Genomic DNA, 23,474 nt, shown 5'->3' with positions numbered 1-23,474 from the left:
TCCAACAATTCTGCTCCTAGGTATCTGCACAGAAGCAACAGGTGCATGCGTGTATCAAACAGCATCCACAAGAAAGTTCTTGTCAGCAGAATGTGTAACAGTCTAAAATAAGAAGCTACACAAATGTCCGTCAACAGTAGGATGGATAAATGGTGGTGTATTTATACAGTGAAATAAGAATGAACACTGCTGCACACAACAATACAGAGAAATCTCACAAGGCACAAAGCTTGTCTCACAATACAAAGTGGAGTGACGCAAATCTAACATGCTATACAATCCCATTCCCATAAAAGCAAAGACCTAATTTCCATGTAAGGCAGGGTCTGGCTCCTGTGAGCAGGGAGGAGACTGGGACAGGCAGGAGGTATGAGGGGGTTCAGGAATCCTGGCCAAGATCTCTTTCTCAATCTGGACAGAGGTTACATAGATGTGTTTTCACTCATCATTCACTAACCTGTAAGTTTATGTGTTATCCATTTATTTGTATCTGTTACAGTTCACAATAAAAATGGTTTAATAATATGGGAGTGACTTACATTTTCTTCCAGCCCCTGGAAATCCCAATTTCCTGCCAGGCAGGAGACAGATTTTAAACATCTGATTCTCCTACCTTGGAATCTATCATCCCGTAGCAGTGGCTGTGGACATTAAGACATACCTTTTTCTTTTTGGCGCGTGATTGTCAAACTACAAAAATATGCTGTTTGTAAATTCAAGAACTAAAATCACTGCAGATGGTGACTGCAGCCCTGAAATTAAAAGACACTTGCTCCTTAGAAGAAAAGCTATGACCAACCTAGACAGCATATTAAAAAGCAGAGATATTACTTTGCCAAGAAAGGTCCGTCTAGTCAAAGCTATGGTTTTTCCAGTAGTCGTGTATGGATGTGAGAGCTGGACTATAAAGAAAGCTGAGTGCCGAAGAATTGATGCTTTTAAACTGTGATGTTGGGGAAGACTCTTGAGAGTCCCTTAGACTGCAAGGAGATCTAACCAGTCCATCCTAAAGGAAATCAGTCCTGAATATTCATTGGAAAGACTGATGTTGAAGCTGAAACTCCAATAGTTTGGCCACCTGATGCGAAGAACTGACTCACTGGAAAAGACCCTGTTGCTGGGAAAGATTGAAGGTGGGAGAAGGGGATGACAGAGGATGAGATGGCTGGATGGCATCACCGACGTGATGGACATGAGTTTGAGTAAGCTCTGGGAGTTGGTGATGGACAGGGAAGCCTGACCTGCTGCAGTCCATGGGGTCGCAAAGAATAGGATGCGACTGAGTGACTGAACTGAACTGAAATTCAAGAAAGGTGAACTTTGTAAAAGCTACATGGTTCACTAGTCGAGGCTCTTTCTAATTAAAAAAAAACCCCAAAACATGCTAGATCCTGTCTGCTCCCTCGACAGAGACACATCGGCATCATTGTCACATGCTCTGCAGGTCACAAAACACAGCACTTCCACTTTACACTGAGATGTTACGTTTGGGAGATGCTGATTCATTCTGTGTCTGAAACAGAACTGGAATTAATCTGTTCTTCTCTCTTAGCATGTGTGAGGGGTCGGATGCAGTGTGGACCGGGGGGGAACCTTGGTGCCTCAGCCTTTTGCACTTTTCTTCAAACACAAGCAGAGGGAACCCAGGCTAGGGTGGCAGTTCCCTTGGACTCCCCTGTCACTTGGCTTCCCCTTCTGCTCCCTGACCCAGAGGAGCAGTGCCCTTCCCTGACTTTTTTCAGAGAAAGTTCTGGAGGGGCAAGGATGCATATTCTGGAGATCATGGAAGGAAGTCTCAATTTTCTGATCTGCAAAAGGGATACGATGCAAAGTCCATCCGTGAAGACAGCACCTGCCTTGAGGACTGATGATCAGGATTACAGACTTCCTAGATGGTACGGTGGTAAAGAATTCGCCTGGCAATGCAGGAGATGCAGGAGACTTCAGTTCGATCCCTGGGTTGGGAAGCTCCCCTGGAGGAGGGCATGGCGACCCACTCTAGTATTCTTGCCTGAAAAAATTCCATGGACAGGGGAGCCTGGCAGGCTTGTCCACAGGGTCACAAAGAGTCAGACACGACAGAGCAACTGAACACACGCAAACAGCACAGGGCAAGCACTTCATAAATGCTGGCTGTTATCATCGCAGAGAGGCTGGGAAAGTTAGTGTGGCTCTCAAATAGGCTGCCTATGGCTATTTTCCTTCCAGGAACTGAACATTTTGGAGAAAAGGCAGTTTGGTTCCATTTGTCTGCAGGGTAGGGAGAAGGGAGGTAAGGAAGGGTGCCCTTCTCAGCAGAGGCAGGAGAAAGCCTGGTGGAGCAGTGTGGGGTGAGCTATGGATTTGGGGAAGCAGAGGAGCAGTAGGGGGTCACCCCAACAGGGTGGGGCATGGAGGGTGGGTGGACTGGGGCAGACAGGGGCTCAGTGCCTCATGAAGGAGGAGTCAAGGCCCGGCAGTCTGGACCAGCAAGGCATGAATGTGACCAGCTCCGAAGATGTCCTGATCACGGTGGGTGGTGACTGAGTGAATAAAACATCCTTCCAGGATCCCACAGGCATGGCCCGGCTCTCTGCTGAGTTTTGGTTCATCAGAGGAACCGGAAATGTTCCCCGGCAGGGATGGTACCCTGCGTGTTCTAAGACACAGTTACCTGCTTCAGAGTAGGGTGTGCCCAAGATCCTGGGACAGAACAGTGCAAGGTCACAGGTCAAGACACAGGTCAAGTTGGGTCTCTTAAAAATGGGAAGTAGGTGGGACCAAGGGTCAGGAGCCTGGGCACCACCTGCATTGGGTCACTCACCAACAATGTGACTGGGGGTGACTCTCTTCCTCTCTGGGTCTTCACCCTATCTGTGCCTGGAAGACAGGAGATGCTGGAGACACGTGTGTGGAGGGGCACACGGGGTCCAGATCTTTCTCTCTCCCAGAGCCATGCCCTTTGCCACATAGCCTTGACAGGTTTTCCCCAGAAGAGTGGGAAGTACCTCCCCAACCCTTTAACTTTGGGTCCGTCACATGACCTGCGTTGGCCAACAGAATGAGGTGGAAGCCAAGTAGGCTAGTTTGGAGGCTAGTCCTCCGCCATTGCTAGGAGAACATCTTCAGGCCGGCCACTGGTCCCAGGAGGAGAGGAGAGACAGGAAACCATGGTCAAGTTGTGTCAGTCATTCCTAGATCAGCCAACTATTGGCAGACACACAGACCCTGGGGATACATCACTGTCATTTTTGGCCACTGGGTTTTGGGGTGTCTCATGCACAGCATTACTGTAGACATAACTGTGTGATTCCACACCAGATGGAAGGGTCCCTAAAGGTGAAAGCTCTGGTGTAAAGGTGTCTTATCCTCACAGCACGCATGGGTTCATCCTGCAAATATCTCTTGAGTATCTATTGTGGGCCACGGCCACTCAGTGAATGAGGCTGATGTGGACCCTGACTTTAGGGAGCACAGCCCAGGATGGGGGCAGGCATCACAAAGGAACTCATGGTACAGTATGGAAAGTGTGATGGAGGAGAGGCTGGGAGCCCTAGGGACAGACCAGGGGATCTAATTGATCTGGAAGGGCTCCCCAAGGAAGTGATGTGTAAACTGAGACAAGAATGAGAAAAAGCCAAACTGAGGGGCTGGAGGAAACAGTATTTAAGCAGCAGAAGAGCATGTGCCAAGGCACTGTGGCAGGAAGGAGACGCTCACCTTCGGGGAGCTGAGGGATGTCTGAGGTTGGCTGAAGGGCAGAGAGCAAAGGACATGACTCCAGACAGGTGGTGAGTGGGACTTGTCATGTGGGCCTTGTGGGCTAGGTCAGGGGGTCTTATGGCCCAAGCAGGGTGGGCCTCATGGACCAGACAAGGTTGGCTTTTGGGTATTGTGTCACATGGGTCTTATGAGTCAGGCCATGTGAGCACTTCATGGACCAGGCTGGGTGGTCATCACGGCCAGGTTAAGGATGCTGGATTTCATCCTGAGAGCTATGGGTAGCTTTCCAGGGTATTAAGTGGGTTCTTTCGTATGGTCAACCTACAAAGAAGGTAGCTAAGAATTCCTAGATCAGAGAGGTGAAGTGATATCACTTCACCAGTGACCAGGCCTCACAGCGGGTACACGGCTGGGTCAGGCCCACAGCCCGACCTGGGTGACTCTTATCTTACCTGCGCTTTTGTACTTCTTTGCAGGGAAATGAGCTGACTGTGAGAATTACTAAAAGGAGAGCACAGGTATAACTGAGTACTACGTGGTAACCTGAGGGCACGGGCACGTTTTACTATATTTACTGGAAATAAAGAAAACATAATTACTTATCATTGTTGCTGTTGACAACTGTTGATCAGTTGTGTCCGACTCTCTGCGACCCCATGAAAGGTAGCCTGCCAGGCTCCTCTGTCCATGGAATTTTCCAGGCAAGAATACTGGACTGGGTTGCCGTTTCCTCCTCCAGGGCATCTTCCTGAACCAGGGATCAAATCTGCATCTCCTGTATTGGCAGGAGGATTCTTTACCACCAAGCCACCTAGGAAGCCCACTTACTCTATTAGCCTTATTGAAACAAAAAGTCACATTCCCGTAGTTTGCTACCGTAAGGCAGATGTGAAAGCGCCAGTCTATTTTTTCTCAGACTCATACTTAGCAACGAGGTATCACACTTTAACCTTGATAAACAACCATGGAATGGACTCGCCCTCTATAGCACCCAGTGAAATCTTCTCTCCAGGGACAGACAGCACCTATATGGGGCCTACACTTCTGTCAACTTTCTTCTCAAGATCTACTTCCAATAGAACACTGCCCCCAAGTCATTGTTTTGGTATTTCTCCCAAACCTAATTTCTTGTACTCTTTGAAAACTTGTTTCCCATCTCTGGTAGACAAAATAATGGCTCCCCAGGATGCCCATGTTCTAATCCCTGGAAACTTTTGAAGGGTCCACTTTACACAGTCCAAGATTTCACAGGTGTGATTAAAGGATTAAAAGGACCCTGAGATGAGATTATCTCGGATTATCTAGGTGAGTCCCACATAGATAATTCCAAGGGTCCTTGTAAATGAAAGAGAAAGAGGCAGGCAGTCAGAGTGACAGGAGATATAGGGTGGACACAGACACAGGAGAAGCCCACCTGTGGCTTGGAGATGGAGCGAGGGACCACGAGCCAAAGAATGCAGGTGCCTCCAGCAGCTGCAAAAGGCAAGGACACGGATTCTCCCCTGGAGTCTGCAGAAGGAACACAACCCTGCTGACACCTTCATTTCAGCCCAGTGAGACCCTTCCTGACCTCCAGAAACATAAGGTGATCACTTCTGTGGTTTTAAGCCACTACGTTTGTGGTAGTTTATTCTGGCAGCAAGAACACACCATCTTCAGGGTGCCACTGATTACATGACACAGCCACTGATTCATTGATTCACTCATTCCATTACTCATCAATGTTGACTGATTGCCTGCACTGTGTCATCCCCAGCTGGATTCTGCAGAACATGTCACAGCAAGCTAGAGGAACGTGGCTTTTGGTTCTATTTTAACAAGACTAGTAGAGTAACTGGACTTCCCAGGTGGCTCAGTGGTAAAGAATCCACCTGCCAAGGCAAGAGATGCAGGAGACTTCCAGCAAGGACTGCCTGCCCCTTCCCTTCCCTTGTCAATTGAATCGCTTCTCCCCACCTGAACATTAGGGCCCTAGGCCTGTATCCCAGACTCCTCAGCTGTGTGACCTTGAACAGAATTTCAGTGCTGTGCAGGAAAGAGCTGACCTGGCTAATAGAGAGGCCTGATCTTAGTCCTTGCTTCCTAGAAGTGACCTCTAAGTTCTTCAAATGTCTTGCTTGATAAGAGGGTCTCTGTTTACCTGGGGACCTTGGACAGCTTTAGACAATCTATGACCATAATGTGATTTAGGTTGGGGCTTTTGGGCCATGTGGCATCAGCTCCACCTGCAGAGGGTCTGGGGGTTAAGGTGAGCCATACCGGTGGTCAACCACATCTACGTGACTGAGCCCCAGTAAGAACTAGGGATGCTAAGGCTTGGGTGAGCTTCCCTGGTTGGCAATGCTCAGTATGTAGTGTCAGACACAGTTCTGGGAAGAAGTCAGTGCTGTCCACGACTTCATGGGACAGGACAACTGGGAGCTTCCTGTTTGTAACTCTAGACTCTGCCCATGTGCCTCTTCTCTTGGCTGACTTTGATCTGTAGCCTAAACTGTAACCATGAGAACAGCTTTTAGTGAGTCCTTCCAGAGCAGGAGTCCCAGCCTTTGGGATCTAATACCTGATGATCTGAGGTGGGGCTGATGTAATACAAAAATAAAATATACAATGAATGTAATGTGCTTGGATCATCCCCAAACCACTCCCCTCCATCCCCCTCTGGAAAAATGTCTTCCACAAAACTGGTCCCTGGTGCCAGAAACGTTGGGGACTGATGTTCTATAGCTGTTTAGAGTCCCTTGGACAGCAAGGAGATCAAACCCGTCAATCCTAAAGGAAATCAACCCTGAATATTCATTAGAAGGACTGATGCTGAAGCTGAAGCTCCAATACTTTGGCCACCTGATGCAAAGACTTGACTTATCGGAAAAGACCCTGATGCTGGGAAAGATTGAAGGTAGGAGGAGAAAGGGGAGACAGAGGATGAGATGGTTGAATGGCATCACTGACTCAATGGACATGAGTTTGAGAAAACTCTGGGACATACTGAAGGATGGGGAAGCCTGGAGTGCTGCAGTTCACGGGGTTGCAAAGAATCAGACATGACTGAGCAGTTGAACAACAACAACAAAAAAACAAGTACTGTTCTATAGAACTGAAGAACCTGAGGGTGGTCTTGGGGACCTCTGGGTTTGCATTTGATATCAGAAGTGAAGGTGATCTTGGGGACTGAAGGAAAGTTGCATGGCTCAAGGTAACCTGAATTAAAACTCCCCTCTGGGTCCTCCCCACCACTCTAGGCAAAACAAAGAACTCTCTCACTCGAATAAAAAATAGACATTAGGTTGATTTCGCCCAGCTCCAAGCCGGCCCAGCCTCTGGCCAATCTCCAGAACTCCTTGCCCCAGCCGTTTAAGAGATAACTACTCCCAGAAACCTTGGAGAAGAACAAGCCCCTTTAAGACAGTAGCTTTCTACATACATATATACTTACTCTTTTCTTAGATAAGTGCAGCAGCTCGATAATCTGACTACTGCCCCTTCTCACCTCATTAAAGGTGATCTGTTCCTGTAAAGTGCCGGTCTCATCCTTTTTCTGAACCTCGCCTACTCTAACTCCGTACCTTACAGGGACTACTCCCAAACACGTCACGAGTGCCTGTCATTATTATTTCTGCTTTCTTCAAAGACAGAGTTTCACTTTTTCTCCTCTCTTCTTTGCCCTAACTTCCTGTGAGAATCTGAAGCTGTGGGAGCTGACCTTGGCAGGGCTGTTATCCTACATACCCAGGAGCTCTTCAGGAGACAGCGTGGGGAGGACAGTCAGAAATAAATAAACAAATCAGCAGGTCTCTGGGGCACCCTGCGAAGCGACAGTGGCAAACTCAGTGCCTGTCATTATCAGGAAGACATGTAATTTACAGGCATCCATCTCAGTCAAGCCGAAAATTTACTGTTTGTTTAAGAGGCCAAGAGACAGTGGGAAGTTAGAAAAATGCACTTTTCTCTGCAGCCTGAGCACCGTTAGGTGGTGATCAAATTCATCTTGCAGTCACCGTGCCTACACTATCTTGATCAGTGTCCAAAGAAAGGGGGGATTATGTCTCCGTGTGACCAGGTCTGGGAAAGAGCCAGCAGACTGCAAGGCAAGTTACCTTGTGAGCGTGACCGGTGCTGACACACCCTTCCAGATGGTGAGTGATAATAACCAGGCTCATGATGACAGATTTCTAAGTGCTCACTGTATGCCACACACATTTCTTTCTATATGCTTTGCACATGTGAACTTTTTCAAACTTCTGAATAGCCATAGGAATAAAATTTATTATCCCCACTTGAAGAGGAGACCCAGATGTTGACCATCAAAATAGACCCCCATCCCATGCCTTCTCACCACCTCCATCAGCGTCATCTAAGCCCAGACCCCCAGCATCTCTTATCCGGAGCCCTGCAGAGCCTCCCCAGGGATCCCTGCTTCCACTTTTGCCCCTACAGTCCGTCCTCTACACAGAAACCAAAGGATCCTTGGGAAACACAAGGCAAGTCACTTCTCTACTCCAAACAGGCTTGAAACGTCCCTTCTTACTCTGAAGTCAATGCAGGGACTTTCCTGGTGGTGCAGTAGCTAAGACACTGAGCTTCCAATGCAGGGGGCGTGGGTTTGATCCCTGGTCAGAGAACTAGATCCTGCATGCCGCAACTCATGATCCATGATGCCACAAGAAAGATCAAAGATCCCGCATGCTATAACTGGTACAGTCAAATAGATAAATAAATAAATAAATAATATATAAATAAATAAATATATATATACGTAAAAAAAAATATATATATATGTAAAAGAAGGCAACGCAAATGTTTTCGGATGGACTGCAAGGCCCTCTGAGACGAGGCTCTGACCTCAGCCCATCCCTGTTTCCCCCTCCCCCATGGCTGCCACACTGGCCTCCCTGCTGGAACCCCACACGTGCCCCTCAAACTTCACAAAAATAAAGTTGAAATTTTCTTTGGTTCACTGTTGAGGCCCCAGTGCTTAGACTGTGGGTTGCACAAAGCAGTGCTTAATCATATTCACTGAACAAATGAACTAACAAGCTCTCAAGCTTACAGCTGGTTGGTGAGGAAGCCACACTCTCACCGGGCCCTGGATCCAGAGTCGGGCTCACCACCCCTGGGCTCAGGGCCTCCTGCTCAACACGCTCAGGGACTGAGCAGAAGGGGAGGTGTTAACTGAGCACCAGCCACGTGCAGGCCTGCCCCCTGCCCCCTGCCCCCTGTCCCCGTGCACTCTGCCCCGTCCCCTGCCCCCGTACACTCTGTGCTGCCACAAAGGCCAACAGGCCTTCTGTCTCCATCTCCCAGATAAGGAAAAGGGCTCTGAGAGGTTAAGCTCTCCTTGCTCAACGTCGCCCACCCAGGAACGTCCTCGCCAGCATTCCAGTCTTCCAATTGGCTTCTTTCCACTACGCCAGAGGATTTCAACCTCGTTCTTTCGGAAATACCCGGTAAAGCAGTTCCCAATACCCAAGGCAATGAGCTCCACATTTAAGGGATGTAAACTTAACCAAAGTTGCCTGGAACCAGGGGACTTCCCAGATGGTGTAGCGATAAAGAACCTGCCTGCCAATGCAGGAGATAAAAGAGATGCAGGCCCAGCCCCTGAGTCAGGAAGATCCCCTGGAGGAGGGCATGGCAACCCACTCCAGTATTCTTGCCTGGAGAATTCCACGGACAGAGGAGCCTGGCGGGCTACAGTCCATGAGGCCATAAAGAGTCAGACATGACTGAAGTGACTCAGCACGCATGCACATATGGAACCAGAGGGCTCTATGTGAAATGACTGAGTGCCGAAGAAGTGATGCTTTTGAACTGTGGTGTTGGAGAAGATTCTTGAGAGTCCCTTGGACTGCAAGGAGATCCAACCAGTCCATCCTAAAGGAGATCAGTCCTGGGTGCTTACTGGAAGGAGTGATGTTGAAGCTGAAGCTCCAACACATTGGCCACCTGATTCCAAGAGCTGACTCATTTGAAAAGACTCTGTTGCTGGGAAAGATTGAAGGTGGGAGGAGAAGGGGACAAAAGAGGATGAGATGGTTGGATGACATCACCGACTCGATGCACATGAGTTCAAGTAAACTCCAGGAGTTGGTGATGGACAGGGAGGCCTGACGTGCTGCAGTCCAAAGGGATGCAAAGACTAGGACACGACTGAGTGACTGAACTGAACTGATGTGAAATGACAACATGAATAATAGGAAACATCTCTTCACTGACTCTGGGGGAGAAGCTGGCACAGGCTTCTGGCCATTTCAGGCCTTTCAAAAGCACCTGCACAGAACTGCCAACACCCCTTCACCTTGCCCCCAACCTCTCCTAACACAAGGTATTTCTAAGTGCCTCCTCCTGAGACACAACTCCAGCAGGGACTGCCCCTTGCTCACACCTGCTGGCCTCTCCTCATGTTTGAAACAAGGGTGTCTTTACCTCCTTGACCAGACTGTAACGGGCCAGCAGCTCGACCAGCCATGGTAAAGCCAAATGTGCAGCATCCTAAGGATATTTGCTGGAGGGATGAGGCTGTGGTCACATCAGCATCATCAACGGATCTTTATTAATAGACAATGCTGTACTTGTGGCCACCCACTGAGACTTGCCAGGCACTGGTATGTGTATTTCCTCTTCACAGCAGTGACCGGGTGCTTTCTTCTGGCTTCGAGGAGGAGGAAAGTGACACTGAGTCGACCAAGACTTTAGATTCTAATCCCAGCTCAAGGGAGGGAGTGACAGCCTGCTGGACACTAACTCCTGCTGGACGAGAGCGCAGATGGGCACAGGGGTCCTGGACATCATCAGAGTCATAGCCCATCTGACTCTCACCCCTTCCCCACCAAAGCTGTGGTCCTCAAACTCTGCTGTGCATCTGGATGTTATTAACATGCAGGAAACTGAGACAAAAGTGAGATAACCTGCTTCCAATTGCATAGCTGGTCAGTGGCTAGAATGGGACTGGCCCATAGGCCAGTCTGGGTTCAGAAACTTGCCTTCACTGCTGTAGTCACAGCCCACGCTCACCAGCATGGGTCATGGTGAGCACAAGAGCACTGAAGTTGGAAAGACTTACTTTAAGTCCCATCTCATTCTAGCAGGCTGGCTGTGGGACCTGAGAGAGATGGTTGAGCCAGCTCAGAGAGGTTTTGTAACCAACTCACAGTCAAGCAGTATGTGAAGACCCAGAGGGGGACTAGAATGCAGTATCCTCACTCCCAGCCCAGGGACTTAAGTCCTGACTCCCTTGGGGATGGTGGTGTTCCTTTCTCGCCTGGGAATCTTGGGCTTTGACAAATTGAATCCCACCTGGCTGTTTTCTCAAGAAGACCCTTCCTGGCGCCTCATCTGTAAAGGAAGGAAAATGCAGTTTCTGCCTCACAAGAGTCTCATGAGGATGAAATGATGCAAAACTCAGAAAGCACTTACGACAGGGGCTGGCCCTGAGCAAAACTGGCTCTGCCATCAGGGTCCTGGGGTTGCTGATACAAAGCACCCAGACAACAGAAGTCTATTGTCTCACAGATACAGAGGCCAGAAGTCAGAAATCAAGGTGTCAGCTTCTTCTGGAGGCTCTAGGGGGATCCCACCTGTCCCTTCCAACTTCTGGAGGCGCCAGGTGTTCCTTAGCTTGTGGCCACATCACCCCAGTCTCGGCCTCTGTCTTCTCACGGCCGCCTTCCTATGTGTCTGCGTCCTCACGATGACCATCTCGTAAGGACATCAGTCATCAGATTTAAGGCCCACGCTAACCGAGAATGATCTCTTCTCCACTAATCACATCTGCAAAGCCCCCCTGCTTCCACATTAGTTCACATTCTGAGGTTCCCGCTGGACATGAAATTCGAGGTTCACTGTTATGGATGGAATTACATCCCTCCAAAATTCATATACTAAAGCCCTAACCCCTATTCTGACTATATTTGGAGATACAGCCTTGGAGGAGATAGTGAAAGTAAAGTGAGGTCATAGGGTGGGGTCCGAATCTGATGGGACTGGTGTCTTTGTAAGAGAAGGAGACACCTGAGGTTTCTCTGCCAGTGAGGGCACAGTGGGAAGGTGGCCGTCTCCAAGCCAGAAAGAGAGGGCTCACTGGAATTCAACCCTGATGACTCCTTGATCTTGGACTTCTAGCCTCTAGAACAACAAGAAAATAAATGTCGGGTATTTAAGGGCCAGGCTGGGGCACTTTGCTGTGGCAGCCTCTCCAAACTCATACAGATGCCACTGAACCCCACACAGCTGCCATCATGACGGAGGTTGTGCTCTCTCCCCTTCCTCGTGTTCTGCCTGGGCTGCCTACTGACTCCTGGTCCACTTGGAGCCTGTCTCCCACTTCAAAGCCTGTCTCAGGCATCACCTGTGGATGGCCATCTTTGAACTCACCTTCATCCCCCCATCCCCGGCGTCTCTCACCCCTCCTCTCTGCATCCATTAGCAGGGATGTTGTAAGGGCAGTGAACTTGGTTTGGGCATGTCCCGGGTGCCAACTACTGTCTGGTCTCACGCACATTCAGTGCTCACAACAGCATCGTGAAGAAGGGCATCACTGGCCCCATTTCACAGATAGGGAAACTGAGACCTAGAGAGGCCAAGTAATGTTCTGGAGGTTGCACTGTGGGGAGGGAGGAGAGCCAGAATGCAGACTCAGGCCCTCTGGATCCAGGTGGACCTTCCCTGGGGCGCTCCCCACCAATGCGGCACATGTCACCTTCTTTCCTGACTGGGGCCACATTTCCACCTTCCCAGCAGCTCTGGGTCCTGCCTGGGGCAGGGTCTCTGTCTGTCTCAGTCATCATCGTATCCCGGAGACCCTCTGACTTTGGAGGGCTTGGCTGCTCTCTCCTGTTTTCTTAGAGCCAGCCCTTGTTCCAGAGCTAACTGAGGTTGCCCAGGGAGAAAGAGATGGTGCCGGCACTCGAACCCAGGCCTCTGTTTCAAGCCTAACCCTCCTTCCTCATCACCGCTCCACACTCACAACACCCACAGACGCCAGCCTACTCTCAACGTGGATGAGCTGACTTTTAAAGACCCTTGCCTCTAGGAACGCTTAGAGGTGAGAGTCCCGAACATCTGAGAAATGGAAGGGGCCTCAGATGTGACCTGGACCAACAACTGCCCTCCCTGGTTTCTGCCCAGAGGGTCTCGGGGTCCCTGGCCCCCGAGGACGTGAGGTTCTCACGCATGCACGGATGCTGAGGTTTTTCGGCCAGTTCTGCCTGGAGGCCACGTACCTGGCAGAGCGCAGCCACGGCCTGGGCGGCCCTGACGTCCTCCTCTTCCTCCAGGTCACCCCGCGTCAGCCTCTGCATCTCCAGGACGTCATGAAATGCCTGCAAGTAAAACAGAGGCCGAATCTGCAGAGAGATGCTGATTTGTTTCCCCTGAACAACCTCCCCGAATGACCCTGCCTCGCACGTTGGAAGGATGTTCACCCTTGATTTATACCCAAGGAAACCGAGGCACAGGAATGTCACATGATTTTCATGGCTTGTGAACTGTGGCTGAGGCCGGGACCAGCGAATCCTATTTCCAGGAAAACGAGACTGCACTTTTGTTCATCTACCCAGCAGGAGAAGATGCCACCCTGCCCACCACCGCCTCCCTGCCCTGTCACCCCTCTCTCCTGACCACAACCCCTAGACATCATTTTCTGATTTCAGCTCCTGGGGACCACTATCCAGGTCTTGGGAGGCCCATGCAGCAAAGCCCGAACCCTATCAGGGTGGTCAGTGGCCAGCCGGGCCCCTCTGACCATGTGCTGGCCCATCCTTGAGGAGCCCAACAGAGTGACAGAGAGTCATGTACCAGATGCTCCAAATACAGTCAGAGAGGCACCTGGGGCCCAAGTACGGAGGGTAGACTCCTCGTAGGGGTCAGCAGAAGGGCAAGAGTCCCTGTGAGGGAGACACGTAAGTTGAGTCTTGATGGACAAGGAGGGGTCCTTGAAGGGAAGACGGGAAGCCAATCCAAGTCAAGTTCAGGGAGCAACAGCAGTGGTGACCTGGCAGTCAGAAGCCTTTGGTCTCGGTGGGAGCAGAACAGGAGGGGAGCTGAGAGGGAGGACCAGAAGCCAGAGAGGGAGGGGCTGGGCAAGAGGCCAAAGTCCACGCTCACTCATCAGTCCCTGTTTATTCGGTTGTTTGCCGCCCATTCATTCATTCAATTATCTGTGCTTTTGTGTGCATCATGCATCCGCCCACTGATTCATTTCTTCGTTCATTCACCCATTCCTTCATGTCTTCGTTCATTCACTCATTTGTCATTTCTCCATTTATTCATTCAGTTATGTGTTGCTCTGTGGGTCCTGGAGAAAGAAATGGCAACCCATTCCATTACTCTTGCCTGGAGAATTCCATGGGCAGTGAGGAGCCTGACATGACTGAGCAACTAACACTTTGTGGGTCCATCCATTCATTCATTCGTCCACTTATTCTTTCATTCACTCATGCGTCCATTCAATCCTTCCCTTCTCGGCTCCACGTCTTCTGAGCATCAGCGTGCACCAGCCTGGGCCGAGATCCTGGGTTACAGAGCTGAGGCATCACCGTCTCCACACTCAGAACTCCCCCTGAGCAATGTGATGTCAGGCAGGAGGACCCGGCAATCCCAGAGTAACAGAGATCTGTATGATCCTATCTTTTCACTCTCATTTCAAATGGATCTTCTCAAAGACAGAAGCAGCCCTCACCCCACTTTATGTCAAATCCAAGAAACCCCAGGCATGGGCCCTCAGAGGAGGCTCTACGGGTGGGCAAGAGCACTGGACCAGGGACCCAGGGATGAGAAGACTTGTCCTCCGTCTTTGAGGGTCCCTCTGCTGGCTTCTCACTGGGGGGCGGGGGAGGTAGCCACACTATCATGCTGGCCCCCAGGGAGGACCAGTGTTTGTGCTCTGGGCCGAGCCTGAACCCTGATACGGTCCTGCCATCCCCTTGGCAGAGCAGAGACAAGCAAATGCTCATGCAGAGAAATAGGCAGGCCATGGCTGTCCCTAGCTTGGTCTGGTTGAGTCCCAACAACCCCATTAGGTAGGCGTGATGATTTCTAATGCACAGATGAGGAAGTTGAAGGCCAAGTGGTCAGCGAGACACCGCAGCAGAGGCAATGCTCAAACCCAGGTCCTGCTGCCCCAGCACCCAAATGCTTAACGACCTTGGGCGACAAGCCAGAGACTAACAGCCCCTCCCTCCACACCCATCGACAGGGCACCATGAGGCAGAGTTCTGTCCTCCGAGGACCCCAAGCCCTGGTCCTTCCAGCCTGTGCTGCACCAGTTTGTCTGTTTTCCTTTAAGCAGGGTGACACCTTGCTTCCTGTCCTCCTGGGGGTCCCCTTGTCTTTTATTCCCAGTCAGGCCACGAGCTCTGTCTAGCTTGCCCACCTCTCTGGTCCTTCCTGCTCAGCTCCATGTGCAGGGCCCTCCTCTGACTTGTTACCTGACCCACCGAGGGGCCCCATCCTTGTCTGTAATTGCCTGCCCTGCACCTTCGGACATGCCTGTCCCCTCTGGGGACACTGCCTGGTGACCTCCATTGTAGGCTGGGCCCTTGTCCGGCACCATTTGTGAGATGCTGTCTCCTCAGACCCTCCCACCGCCTTTCCCTCATCTCAGTGAGGGCGCTGATGCTCGCATCACTGGCTTGTAGATGGGGAAGCTATGGATACAGAGCTCAAGCCCCTTGGCTAAGGTCCTGAACTGACACATGGGATCCAAGGAGAGACTTTCTGTCTGCCGGATGCCAAAGCCTCTGGCTTCCCCAGCACAGTAACAAGGACTAAGCAGCCCCCGTGGCTCCCCTGGATGGCTGTGCCTGTGGACCTGGGCGTGAGTCGGGAGCAGGTCACCTGGAGGAACTCCTCGGGGTGGGCGGTCAGCTGCCCCGCAGCCAGGAAGCTCCTCCGCTCCTCCTGCTGGGCCAGCGCAAGCCTTGCCATCTCCTCCGCCTGGTGCACCAGCGAGGCCTTGACCAGGTCTTTGCCTCGCTGGACAAACTCTGCAATTGGAACAAAACAAAGAACATTGCAGGTCGCTCGCCTGGCGCACCAGCGAAGCCTTGACCAGGTCTTTGCCTCGCTGGACAAACTCTGCAATTGAAACAAAACAAAGAACACTGCAGGTCGCTCGCCTGGCGAAACCTCCAGTGGCTGCTTCTTCCAGGACGTGGAGTGTCAGAAACGCTCATTTCTTATTTTTATCATTTAGGTGCTTCCAAAAGGCTGGTGTTAGGAGCTCCTCAGAGTCCCTTGTCATTTTAAGGGACCCATCCCTCGCTCATTCACGGCCCAGGGTTCAGAGCAACATGCGAGGCTTTCACCCTGACCCTGACCTGGAGAGAAACAAAGGGGCGTTTTCCTGGAGAAAAGAGTATATGTGTATGGGGGAGGGGAGGAGGGGGCACAGGGAGGTGCAGGTGACACAGGACAGAGGGCCTGAGTCTGCAGGAAGACAGTGACATTTCAGACTGGAGTCGAGATCCGAAACCCACCAGGGCAAGTTATATCAGCAGAAGAGGAGGTGGGTGGACCAAGGCCAAGGGCCCCTGTGGTGGGGGAAGGTAAACTTGAGGCGAGAGGAAAGTCAAAGTCGCTCAGTCGTGTCTGACTTTTTGCGACCCCACGGACTACAGTCCATGGAATTCTCCAGGCCACAATACTGGAGTGGGTAGCTGTTCCCTTCTCCAGGGGATCTTCCCCACCCAGGGATCGAACCCAGGTCTCCTGCATTGCAGGAGGGTTCTTTACCCGCTGAGCCACTAAAAACAACCTCTCAGCCTACCCAGGCCCCTCAGCCTCAGAGGCGCACCAAGCACAACGCTGGGAACTGGGGCCTACCAGTGAGCAGGACCTAGCCTAGCTTTCAAGGTGCTCATGGTCCAGGGAAGACAAGAAATGCAGAAGGAGAAGGAATTGTGCTGATGAGGGCTGTGATGGTGGTGGGGGAGGAGACACAGGCAGCGTGGGACCCCAGAGAAGGCTCCTGAGAGTGGAGACAATGAAGAGCCCAGCCAGATTCTGTTCACTTGGGTTTCGGAGGAGATGCTGGGCAAAGAGGTTGGAGAGGAGGTGAGGGCTGGGTCACAAGGGGCTGCAGCCCTTGGAGACACTGGTTTCAGCATCTCGCCTCCCCAACTGCCCCACATGTCATACTTCCTTGGGCACTTTTCCCAGTGTTGGCAAGCTTCCCAGGGCTTGACCTGAGAATCTGTTTAGCCTCTAGCACCAAAGGAAAGAGTGCAGCCAGGAGAGACCAGGGTCCTCCGTCCACCCATGACTGTCTCCTTGTCTCCTCTGTCTTGTTCTATTTCACAGGAGCTCCACCTAGGGGGCTGCTTCACCATCCCAGCCTGGCCACTCCCTCCCACTGGTAAAGCCCTGTCCACCACGTATGGTGACTTCAAGGCCAGATGTATTCAGACTCTATGCCATCCAAACTCCCAGCCACAACAGGTTTCCATGTGGTCACACATGACCACGTGAAACCACAGCACCCAGTGACACAGACATGTGTGGAACAGCCTGGTTGGAGTCCTGAGTCCCAGTCTGGAGAGCCAGCTCTCCAAAGGGCAGTGGGAAGGCACAGCAGAGGGGACAGAGCAATTGCAGAAGGATCAAGCCCATGGCTGCAGTGGAAACTGGTGCTGGAGATTGGACTGTGCCCCCAGAGTGATGAGCTGAAGTCCTAAGCCTCACGCGCCTGCCTTTGGAGGTGGGGCCTATGAAGTTAAATGAGATCCTAGGGATGGGGCCCTAATCACATAGGGTTGGTGCCTTCTAAAAAGAGGAACTCAGGTGAGAAAGCTCGCTCTCTGCCATGTGAAACATGCTGAGAGGGTAGCCGTCTGCAAGTCAGAAAACAGGCCCACAGAAGAAATCAAACTGGCTGCACACTGATCTTAAACTTCTAGCCTCTGGAAATGTGAGAAACAAATGTGTGTTGTGTAAGCCACCCAGTCCGTGGCATCCTGTTACGGCCGCCCCAGCAGGTAAGACACCCAGAGCCTCCCTGGTCCTACAAGGTCCCCAGAAGCTGCTGGAGACCTTGTTAGGCACACAGATCCCCTGCCATACAGACTTCCTGACCTGGAGAGGCCCCGGCTGTGCTTCCACTCAGGCCGCAGACGCACACACAGCCTTGGCTCAGTGCTGAGGAGCCCTCCTGCTGAGGGTCCAAGGAGGTGCAGAGTGGGTACCCGCCCTGCAGGTGGAAGACCTGAGTTTCTTCCTGAGGGTCCCACCAGTGGTGTGAGCTGGACTGTCCTGGGTGCCCTTGGTGTCTTGAGCCCTAACCTGCTCAACTCCCAGGGTCCAGCCCGGGAGCAGCAGCACATGTGGGAAATAATCATGCCCAGTTCCCATGTGCTTGACCACCGGCCACCTTCGTCCATCTGCAGCTGAGCCAGGCCCTGAGACTCCTGCGGGGCTTCTGGGCTTTGTTCTCTGAGTATTCCAGGGGGGGTCTCTGTCAGCCCGAATCACTGATGACGACACAGCAGGCAACACTGGACCCTAGGAGGCAGCCCTATTACCTCTGCTTCACGGGAGGACAATCGAGGCTCAGAGACGTTAAGTGACTGGGGATGGCAGCCTGGGCTAGTCTCATGGGAGCTACTCCTGACACCTGCAAGTGCCACCACCAGCCCTGGCCCCCATGGCACGCAGCACAGCACGGGGTCCCAGGCGCCCAGCCTGGCCTGCTCGCTCACCCCTGCTGAAGCCCTCCGCCTCCTCCCAGAAGGCCTTGTGCTGCTGGGTCAGCAGGTCCTCCTTCTCCCGCCCGGACAGCTTCCCCTCGACGGTCAGCAGCTCCAGGCTGCGGGAGATGCCCGCCAGGCGGCACTTGGTCTCCTCCTGCACCTGCAGCTTCAGGAACTCCATCGTTTTGGCCACGTGTGCCCGTCCCAGCGTCCTCTCCAGGGTGTCCTGGGAAAAGCAATATGGAGAGCATCAGGCTGGGACATTCAGAGTCGGTGCTTGGCCACGAGGGTCTGTTAATAGCCACGGGCTCCATCCTGGGGCCCCTGGTTCCCTGTGAGCAGAGCACAGTTGAAGCTCCCGCTCTCCTGAGCTTCCTGTGTGCAAGTCTCAGATGGGGACAAAGTGGTCCCTCTTGGGGACGTGGTGCGGCCGATGCTGGATGCCGCGCGGAAAGCACCTGGAACACGGTGAGTGTGCCACAGCGGGCTCGCTCGTCTCTGGGGGAAGCTCAATAAATGCACACAACCAAACAGGAAAGTCCACCTCCCTCATCGTCATCCCTCCCAGGTTGACAGGGCTTCTGGGAGAAACAGTAAAGGTCACGGGGCTTCCTGGCCTTCGAGCCTCCAGAAACCAGAGTGCTGGGGATTAAAGAGATTCTTCAGGTAAGACTGACGGGGAGGGTGACCCCAGCTTCTAGACTTTAGAACAGGTCCACCAGCCCTACTGGGTTGTCCTTCACTGAGGACACAACCCTTGGAAACGATGCCTCCCCCATGCGGGACATTTCCATCAAGGGCAGAAGCAGGCCCTGCAGGTCTGCATCTAGGGTCCTTCTGTCTCCAAGAGCAGCAGCTCAAGGAAACGTGTAGAATGGGAGCCCAGGCATGGGGTTAGAGTCGCAGGCCCTGTGTTGCAGTGAAAGGACGCCTTTCCCCTCCTGGGGTGGTCCACCTGGCCCCCGGGACTCCATGGCCACGGCCCGAGTTAGCCTCAGCGCCCCTCTCCCCATCATACCAGCACCCCTGCCTTCTCTACATCCCTCCATTTCCTTCCTGCTGGCCTAGAGCCAGGCCCAGCTCAGGCCCTGGTCAATTCCACCTGGGCAACTGCCCTGACTTTACTGGCATCAAACTGCCCCCTCAGCTCCTCCCTGCATGGCAGATGGAAGGGCCTTTCTGGGGTGCAAACATAACTCTAACATCCCCAGGCCCAAACCCTACAATCACTTCCTTCAAAGCAAATCTAAACTCCCAGGCACAGTGGACAAGCCTTCCCGAACCAGGCCTGGCTGGGCCTCCAGCCTGGTCCCACACCCGTCCTTGCTCTGGACTGCCCAGCATGCCTGGCTCTCAGCTCCGCAGGGCCTTTGCACATGCGGGGCCTCCTCCTGGAACACTCTGCCCACGACCTGTCACTCCTCTGCCTGCCCAGGTCCTACTGTGGACTGTGTGGTCGCTTCCTTGGCTTTTCCCCAACCCTTCGGTCCCTCCTCCTAGCTCCACAGCTCCTGTGCCTTGTTTGGACCAAGAACCCTGGATGCAGGGGCCATAGCTGGGCCATACCCATCACGCAGCCCTGGGCCTCACTGTTTACTGAGATGCATTGGTCTGTGTTATAACAACATGTGAACAGGGCCAGGACAATGATACCCTAGTTACAGATAAGAACGGTGAGGTTTATTCTTGAAGGCCATCAAACTAGCCCAAGGACAGCGGGCTTCCTCCAGTTCAGTTCAGTTCATTTCACTCAGTCATGTCTGACTCTTTGTGACCCCATGGACTGTAGCACGCCAGGCCTCCCTGTCCATCACCAACTCCCAGAGTTTCCTCAAACTCATGTCCATTGAGTCGGTGATGCCATCCAACCATTTCATCCTCTGTCATCCCCTTCTCCTCCCGCCTTTAGCTGGGCTTCCTCCAACTAAATAAATAAGCCTGACAGGCATCAGTGGCCCCATAACCACTAGAGGGTGCAAGAGGATAAGCGCTCCGTGCAGGAGTGGCCGGCAAGCGGTCCCGCCAGGCTCCCAGGGTAGTGGAAGGCGTCCCCCGTCCAGAGCAGCCACCTCTAAGATGGTCCTCTAAGTGAGGCCCCCTGGCTGGGCAGCGACAGTGCACTCTCTGGATTTATATTTAAGGAAAGACAGGCGTGGAGAGAGGTGAGCAGGAACACAGGAGCATAAGATGGGCGGCGGGAGGGGGACAAGGACTTGCACGGGAGGTGCAGGGGCCACTGCTGGCTCTGAGTGTAGCTGGTCCTCAAATGTACCCAGCCTCAAACCTGACTCCAGACCTGCACAGTCTTGGGCACAGTGGATGTGACTTACAGAGTGTATGTGATCATAAAATAAATCAAAATATGTATAGCACTTAAAATAGCGACCAGAAGATAGCAGGTGCTGGTGAATGCAAGCTGCTGTTCCAGTTATCTACAGCAGGTGCCCACCTCTCTCCTGGCATCCTCTTTCTCTTGAACATCCCTAGAGACTGATTCTGATGACCTCTGGGGCCCTTTCTAGGGCTCTTCCAGTTCTGATATTCAGCGATGCTATGTGATACGTTCTGACTGCCCAGGCCAGAACACTCAGATGTCACTAGCTTGGGAATTTAAAGTTCTTCTGGAGCTTATCGTCAACAGACTCCATCATACAGAAGCTACTTTTTATTTTTGGTGCATAGGATACAGGCAGAGCCCAGCTGTCCCACTTCTGTACAAACAAAGATTACAGCCTTTTCACACATCATGACAATGATTTGTTTCTATCTCTTTCCCCTGCTGACATGTGACCTGCCAGAATCCAATCACTAGCACATACTGAGCACTCCCACTGGGTCAGGCTCTGTTGTAAAGGCGTTACCTGTTATCCGCTTTCTAACACTCTCAGAGCTGATGCTATTTGGATTCCCATTTTACAGATGATGAAACTGAGTCCCAGAGAGGTTAAGTTACCTGCCCAATGTCGCACGGCTAATAACAGGCAACTGTGGAATGGGTCAGGATTCTAGCTCAAGTCTGCAGCACGGTTTCTGTAACAGGATGTGGCACACAGTAGGTGCTCATGAAATGCTGACTGAAGGAAGGACCTACTGATAACCTGGAGAAAATTCTTCCCCTTCTTCCTCTCTGGAGTGACTGGCTAATATTTGGGCCAGTGTCAGCTAAGGATACCATTTTTTCCCCCCGGCATCAATATCCTGCTGATGGAATAATAATTAAATACAAAGAAAAAAGAGTAAAAGGAAAAAAATCTTTCTCCTTTGATGAGCATTCATATCGGCAGCCTTATCAAATTAAAGTCCAATTCAAAGGGGCTTGGACAGCAAACCAGGAAGTTTGGGGCACAGGCTGAGGGATGTTATTAGACAGTATAGGGGTCCCAGGTGCGTTGCTTGGCTGGTCCCTCTGCTCACTGGGAATGAAATATCTGTGTCTATCTTTCAGCAGTGCAGAGGAGAGAAAAGAAACAACGTGTACATGATAAGCAAAAGCAGAGAAAGTTCTCAAACAGCTCCGTGCAGCTGGGAATTTGTTATAATGCAGACCCTGATTCGGGAGGGGGACAAGATTCTGCATTTCTAACCAGCTCTCAGGCGATGCAGATGCTGCCGGTCTGTGGACCACACTTTGAGGAACAGAGCGGTTTGTGCAGAAGCAGCAGGAACCTCTCGATTCGACAGGACCATCTCCTCTCTGAGGAGCTGAGTCTTTGGGCTGAGGGCAGGGCGGCTGCTGCAGGTTTCTGAGTCAGGTGTGACCTGGGTGGGTGCATGGGTCTGAGCTTATGAGTTCTCAAGGTCAGAGAAAGGGTTAATAGGTGCATAGTGTCCTGGGCTTTACATACAGCCAGGCTAGTCCAAAACTTCCAGGGCAAAACCCCATGGTGACTATGAGTTTCTTAGCATTTCCCAGGGCCCTGCCTGCAGCAACTCCTGGGATGGAATTTTTTTTATCAGTAATCAAAGCTCAGAGGGGTTAAGTAACTGATTCAAGATCACACAGCTTCAACTGGGTAAGCTTAGATTTAAAGTTGGATTTGGATTTGTGGATTCCTCTGAACCAGTGGTTGGTATTCCCAGTTACACATGAGAATCGTTGGGGCAGGGGGTTTAAAACTGGCAATGCCAGAACCTTCACTTCAGACCAATCAGACTGGATTTCTGTGCAAAAGGCCTGGGGCACAGGCATTATTTTAAGCTCCCTTGGTGATGATACATGGGGCCATCAGGAGAGCTACGCAAAGCTCCATCCACCAGTGGGCGTCAATTTTGATTGCTCATTGTGGTCAGCTGGAACCTTAAAAATCCTAGACTGATTAAGTCAGAATCTCTGGGAGAGGGACCCATCTTGGATTTAAACAGCAGTACTTTTTCAACCTCCTCAGATAACCTCAATGTGCAGCCAGAATTGAGAACCAATGTTCCATGCTGTAGTGACATGGAGCTGGCAGGCTTTTCTATTAATGGAATGGACGGATGGATGAATGGATGGATGGATGAATGGATGGAGAGATGTACAGATCTCTGTGACTGATGGACAGATGGACAGATGGATGGATAGACAGATGGATAGATAAATGCCTGATGGATGGATAGATGGACAAATGGATGCACTGCTTTTCTCTGGCTTCTGTATCCCCATCTACAGTACACGGGTGTGGAACTTAATTATCCCTGCAGCCCTCCAAGCTTCTGATTCCATATATCTAGTCTGAATATCACGTTCCCTCCCTGCCCCTTCCAGTATTACCAGAGCCTGCAAATCCTGAGAATCACGCAACAGCCCTTCAGCTGCAATCATTCTTTCTGTCAGAGTCATCATGAGCTGTCGGGCTTTGGAGCTGGAACACTTAAACTGGTCCACCAGAAAGTGCTGGATGTTTTCCATCTGTTTCCAGAAAGCTTCCATCTGTGAAATGAGAATGAGAAGCAAGAGGTGGGGGAGAGAAAACTTATTTAAGAAAGGTATAAAGCTGTCTGGTTCAGGCTTGAGCATTACTATTCACCCCTTATCACAAACTCAGATTCTAAACACTTCCACAAGTCGGAGCAAGTTATCTTGGCAACAATCACATTCTCCAGAAGTTCCTC

At 51.6% G+C, this 23,474-nt stretch overlaps 1 protein-coding gene across 28 annotated transcripts in view; it reads right to left on the bottom strand.

The window, feature by feature from the left end:
- Positions 1 to 23,474, bottom strand: part of EVC (EvC ciliary complex subunit 1) — a 103,971-nt gene that overhangs the window by 42,560 nt on the left and 37,937 nt on the right. For 26 of the 28 annotated variants that reach the window (XR_015165178.1, XR_015165179.1, XR_015165175.1 and 23 more), the window contains 4 exons: positions 23,134 to 23,292; positions 18,393 to 18,609; positions 15,535 to 15,683; positions 12,921 to 13,019 (listed from right to left, as the gene is read on the bottom strand). Coding sequence is in view for 19 of the 28 variants with exons in the window: in XM_086404847.1 (XP_086260973.1) it covers positions 12,921 to 13,019; positions 15,535 to 15,683; positions 18,393 to 18,609; positions 23,134 to 23,292 (624 nt within the window). In the remaining 9 variants the exon portion in view is untranslated. Of the gene's footprint in view, positions 1 to 2,342; positions 2,860 to 4,301; positions 4,478 to 5,116; positions 5,212 to 12,920; positions 13,020 to 13,494; positions 13,519 to 15,534; positions 15,684 to 18,392; positions 18,610 to 23,133; positions 23,293 to 23,474 lie in introns of those variants that run through there. The other 2 variants (XM_086404849.1, XM_086404850.1) reach the window with 2 other exon arrangements.

This window comes from Bos grunniens, chromosome 6 (assembly GCF_055505025.1).
Source record: "Bos grunniens cultivar Pamir isolate PY7600 chromosome 6, Bosgru_T2T1.0, whole genome shotgun sequence".
In the NCBI taxonomy this organism is placed as follows: Eukaryota; Metazoa; Chordata; class Mammalia; order Artiodactyla; family Bovidae; genus Bos; species Bos grunniens.
The sequence above is the reverse complement of the archived record's forward strand: the minus strand, read 5'-3'. Positions and strand labels throughout refer to the sequence as shown.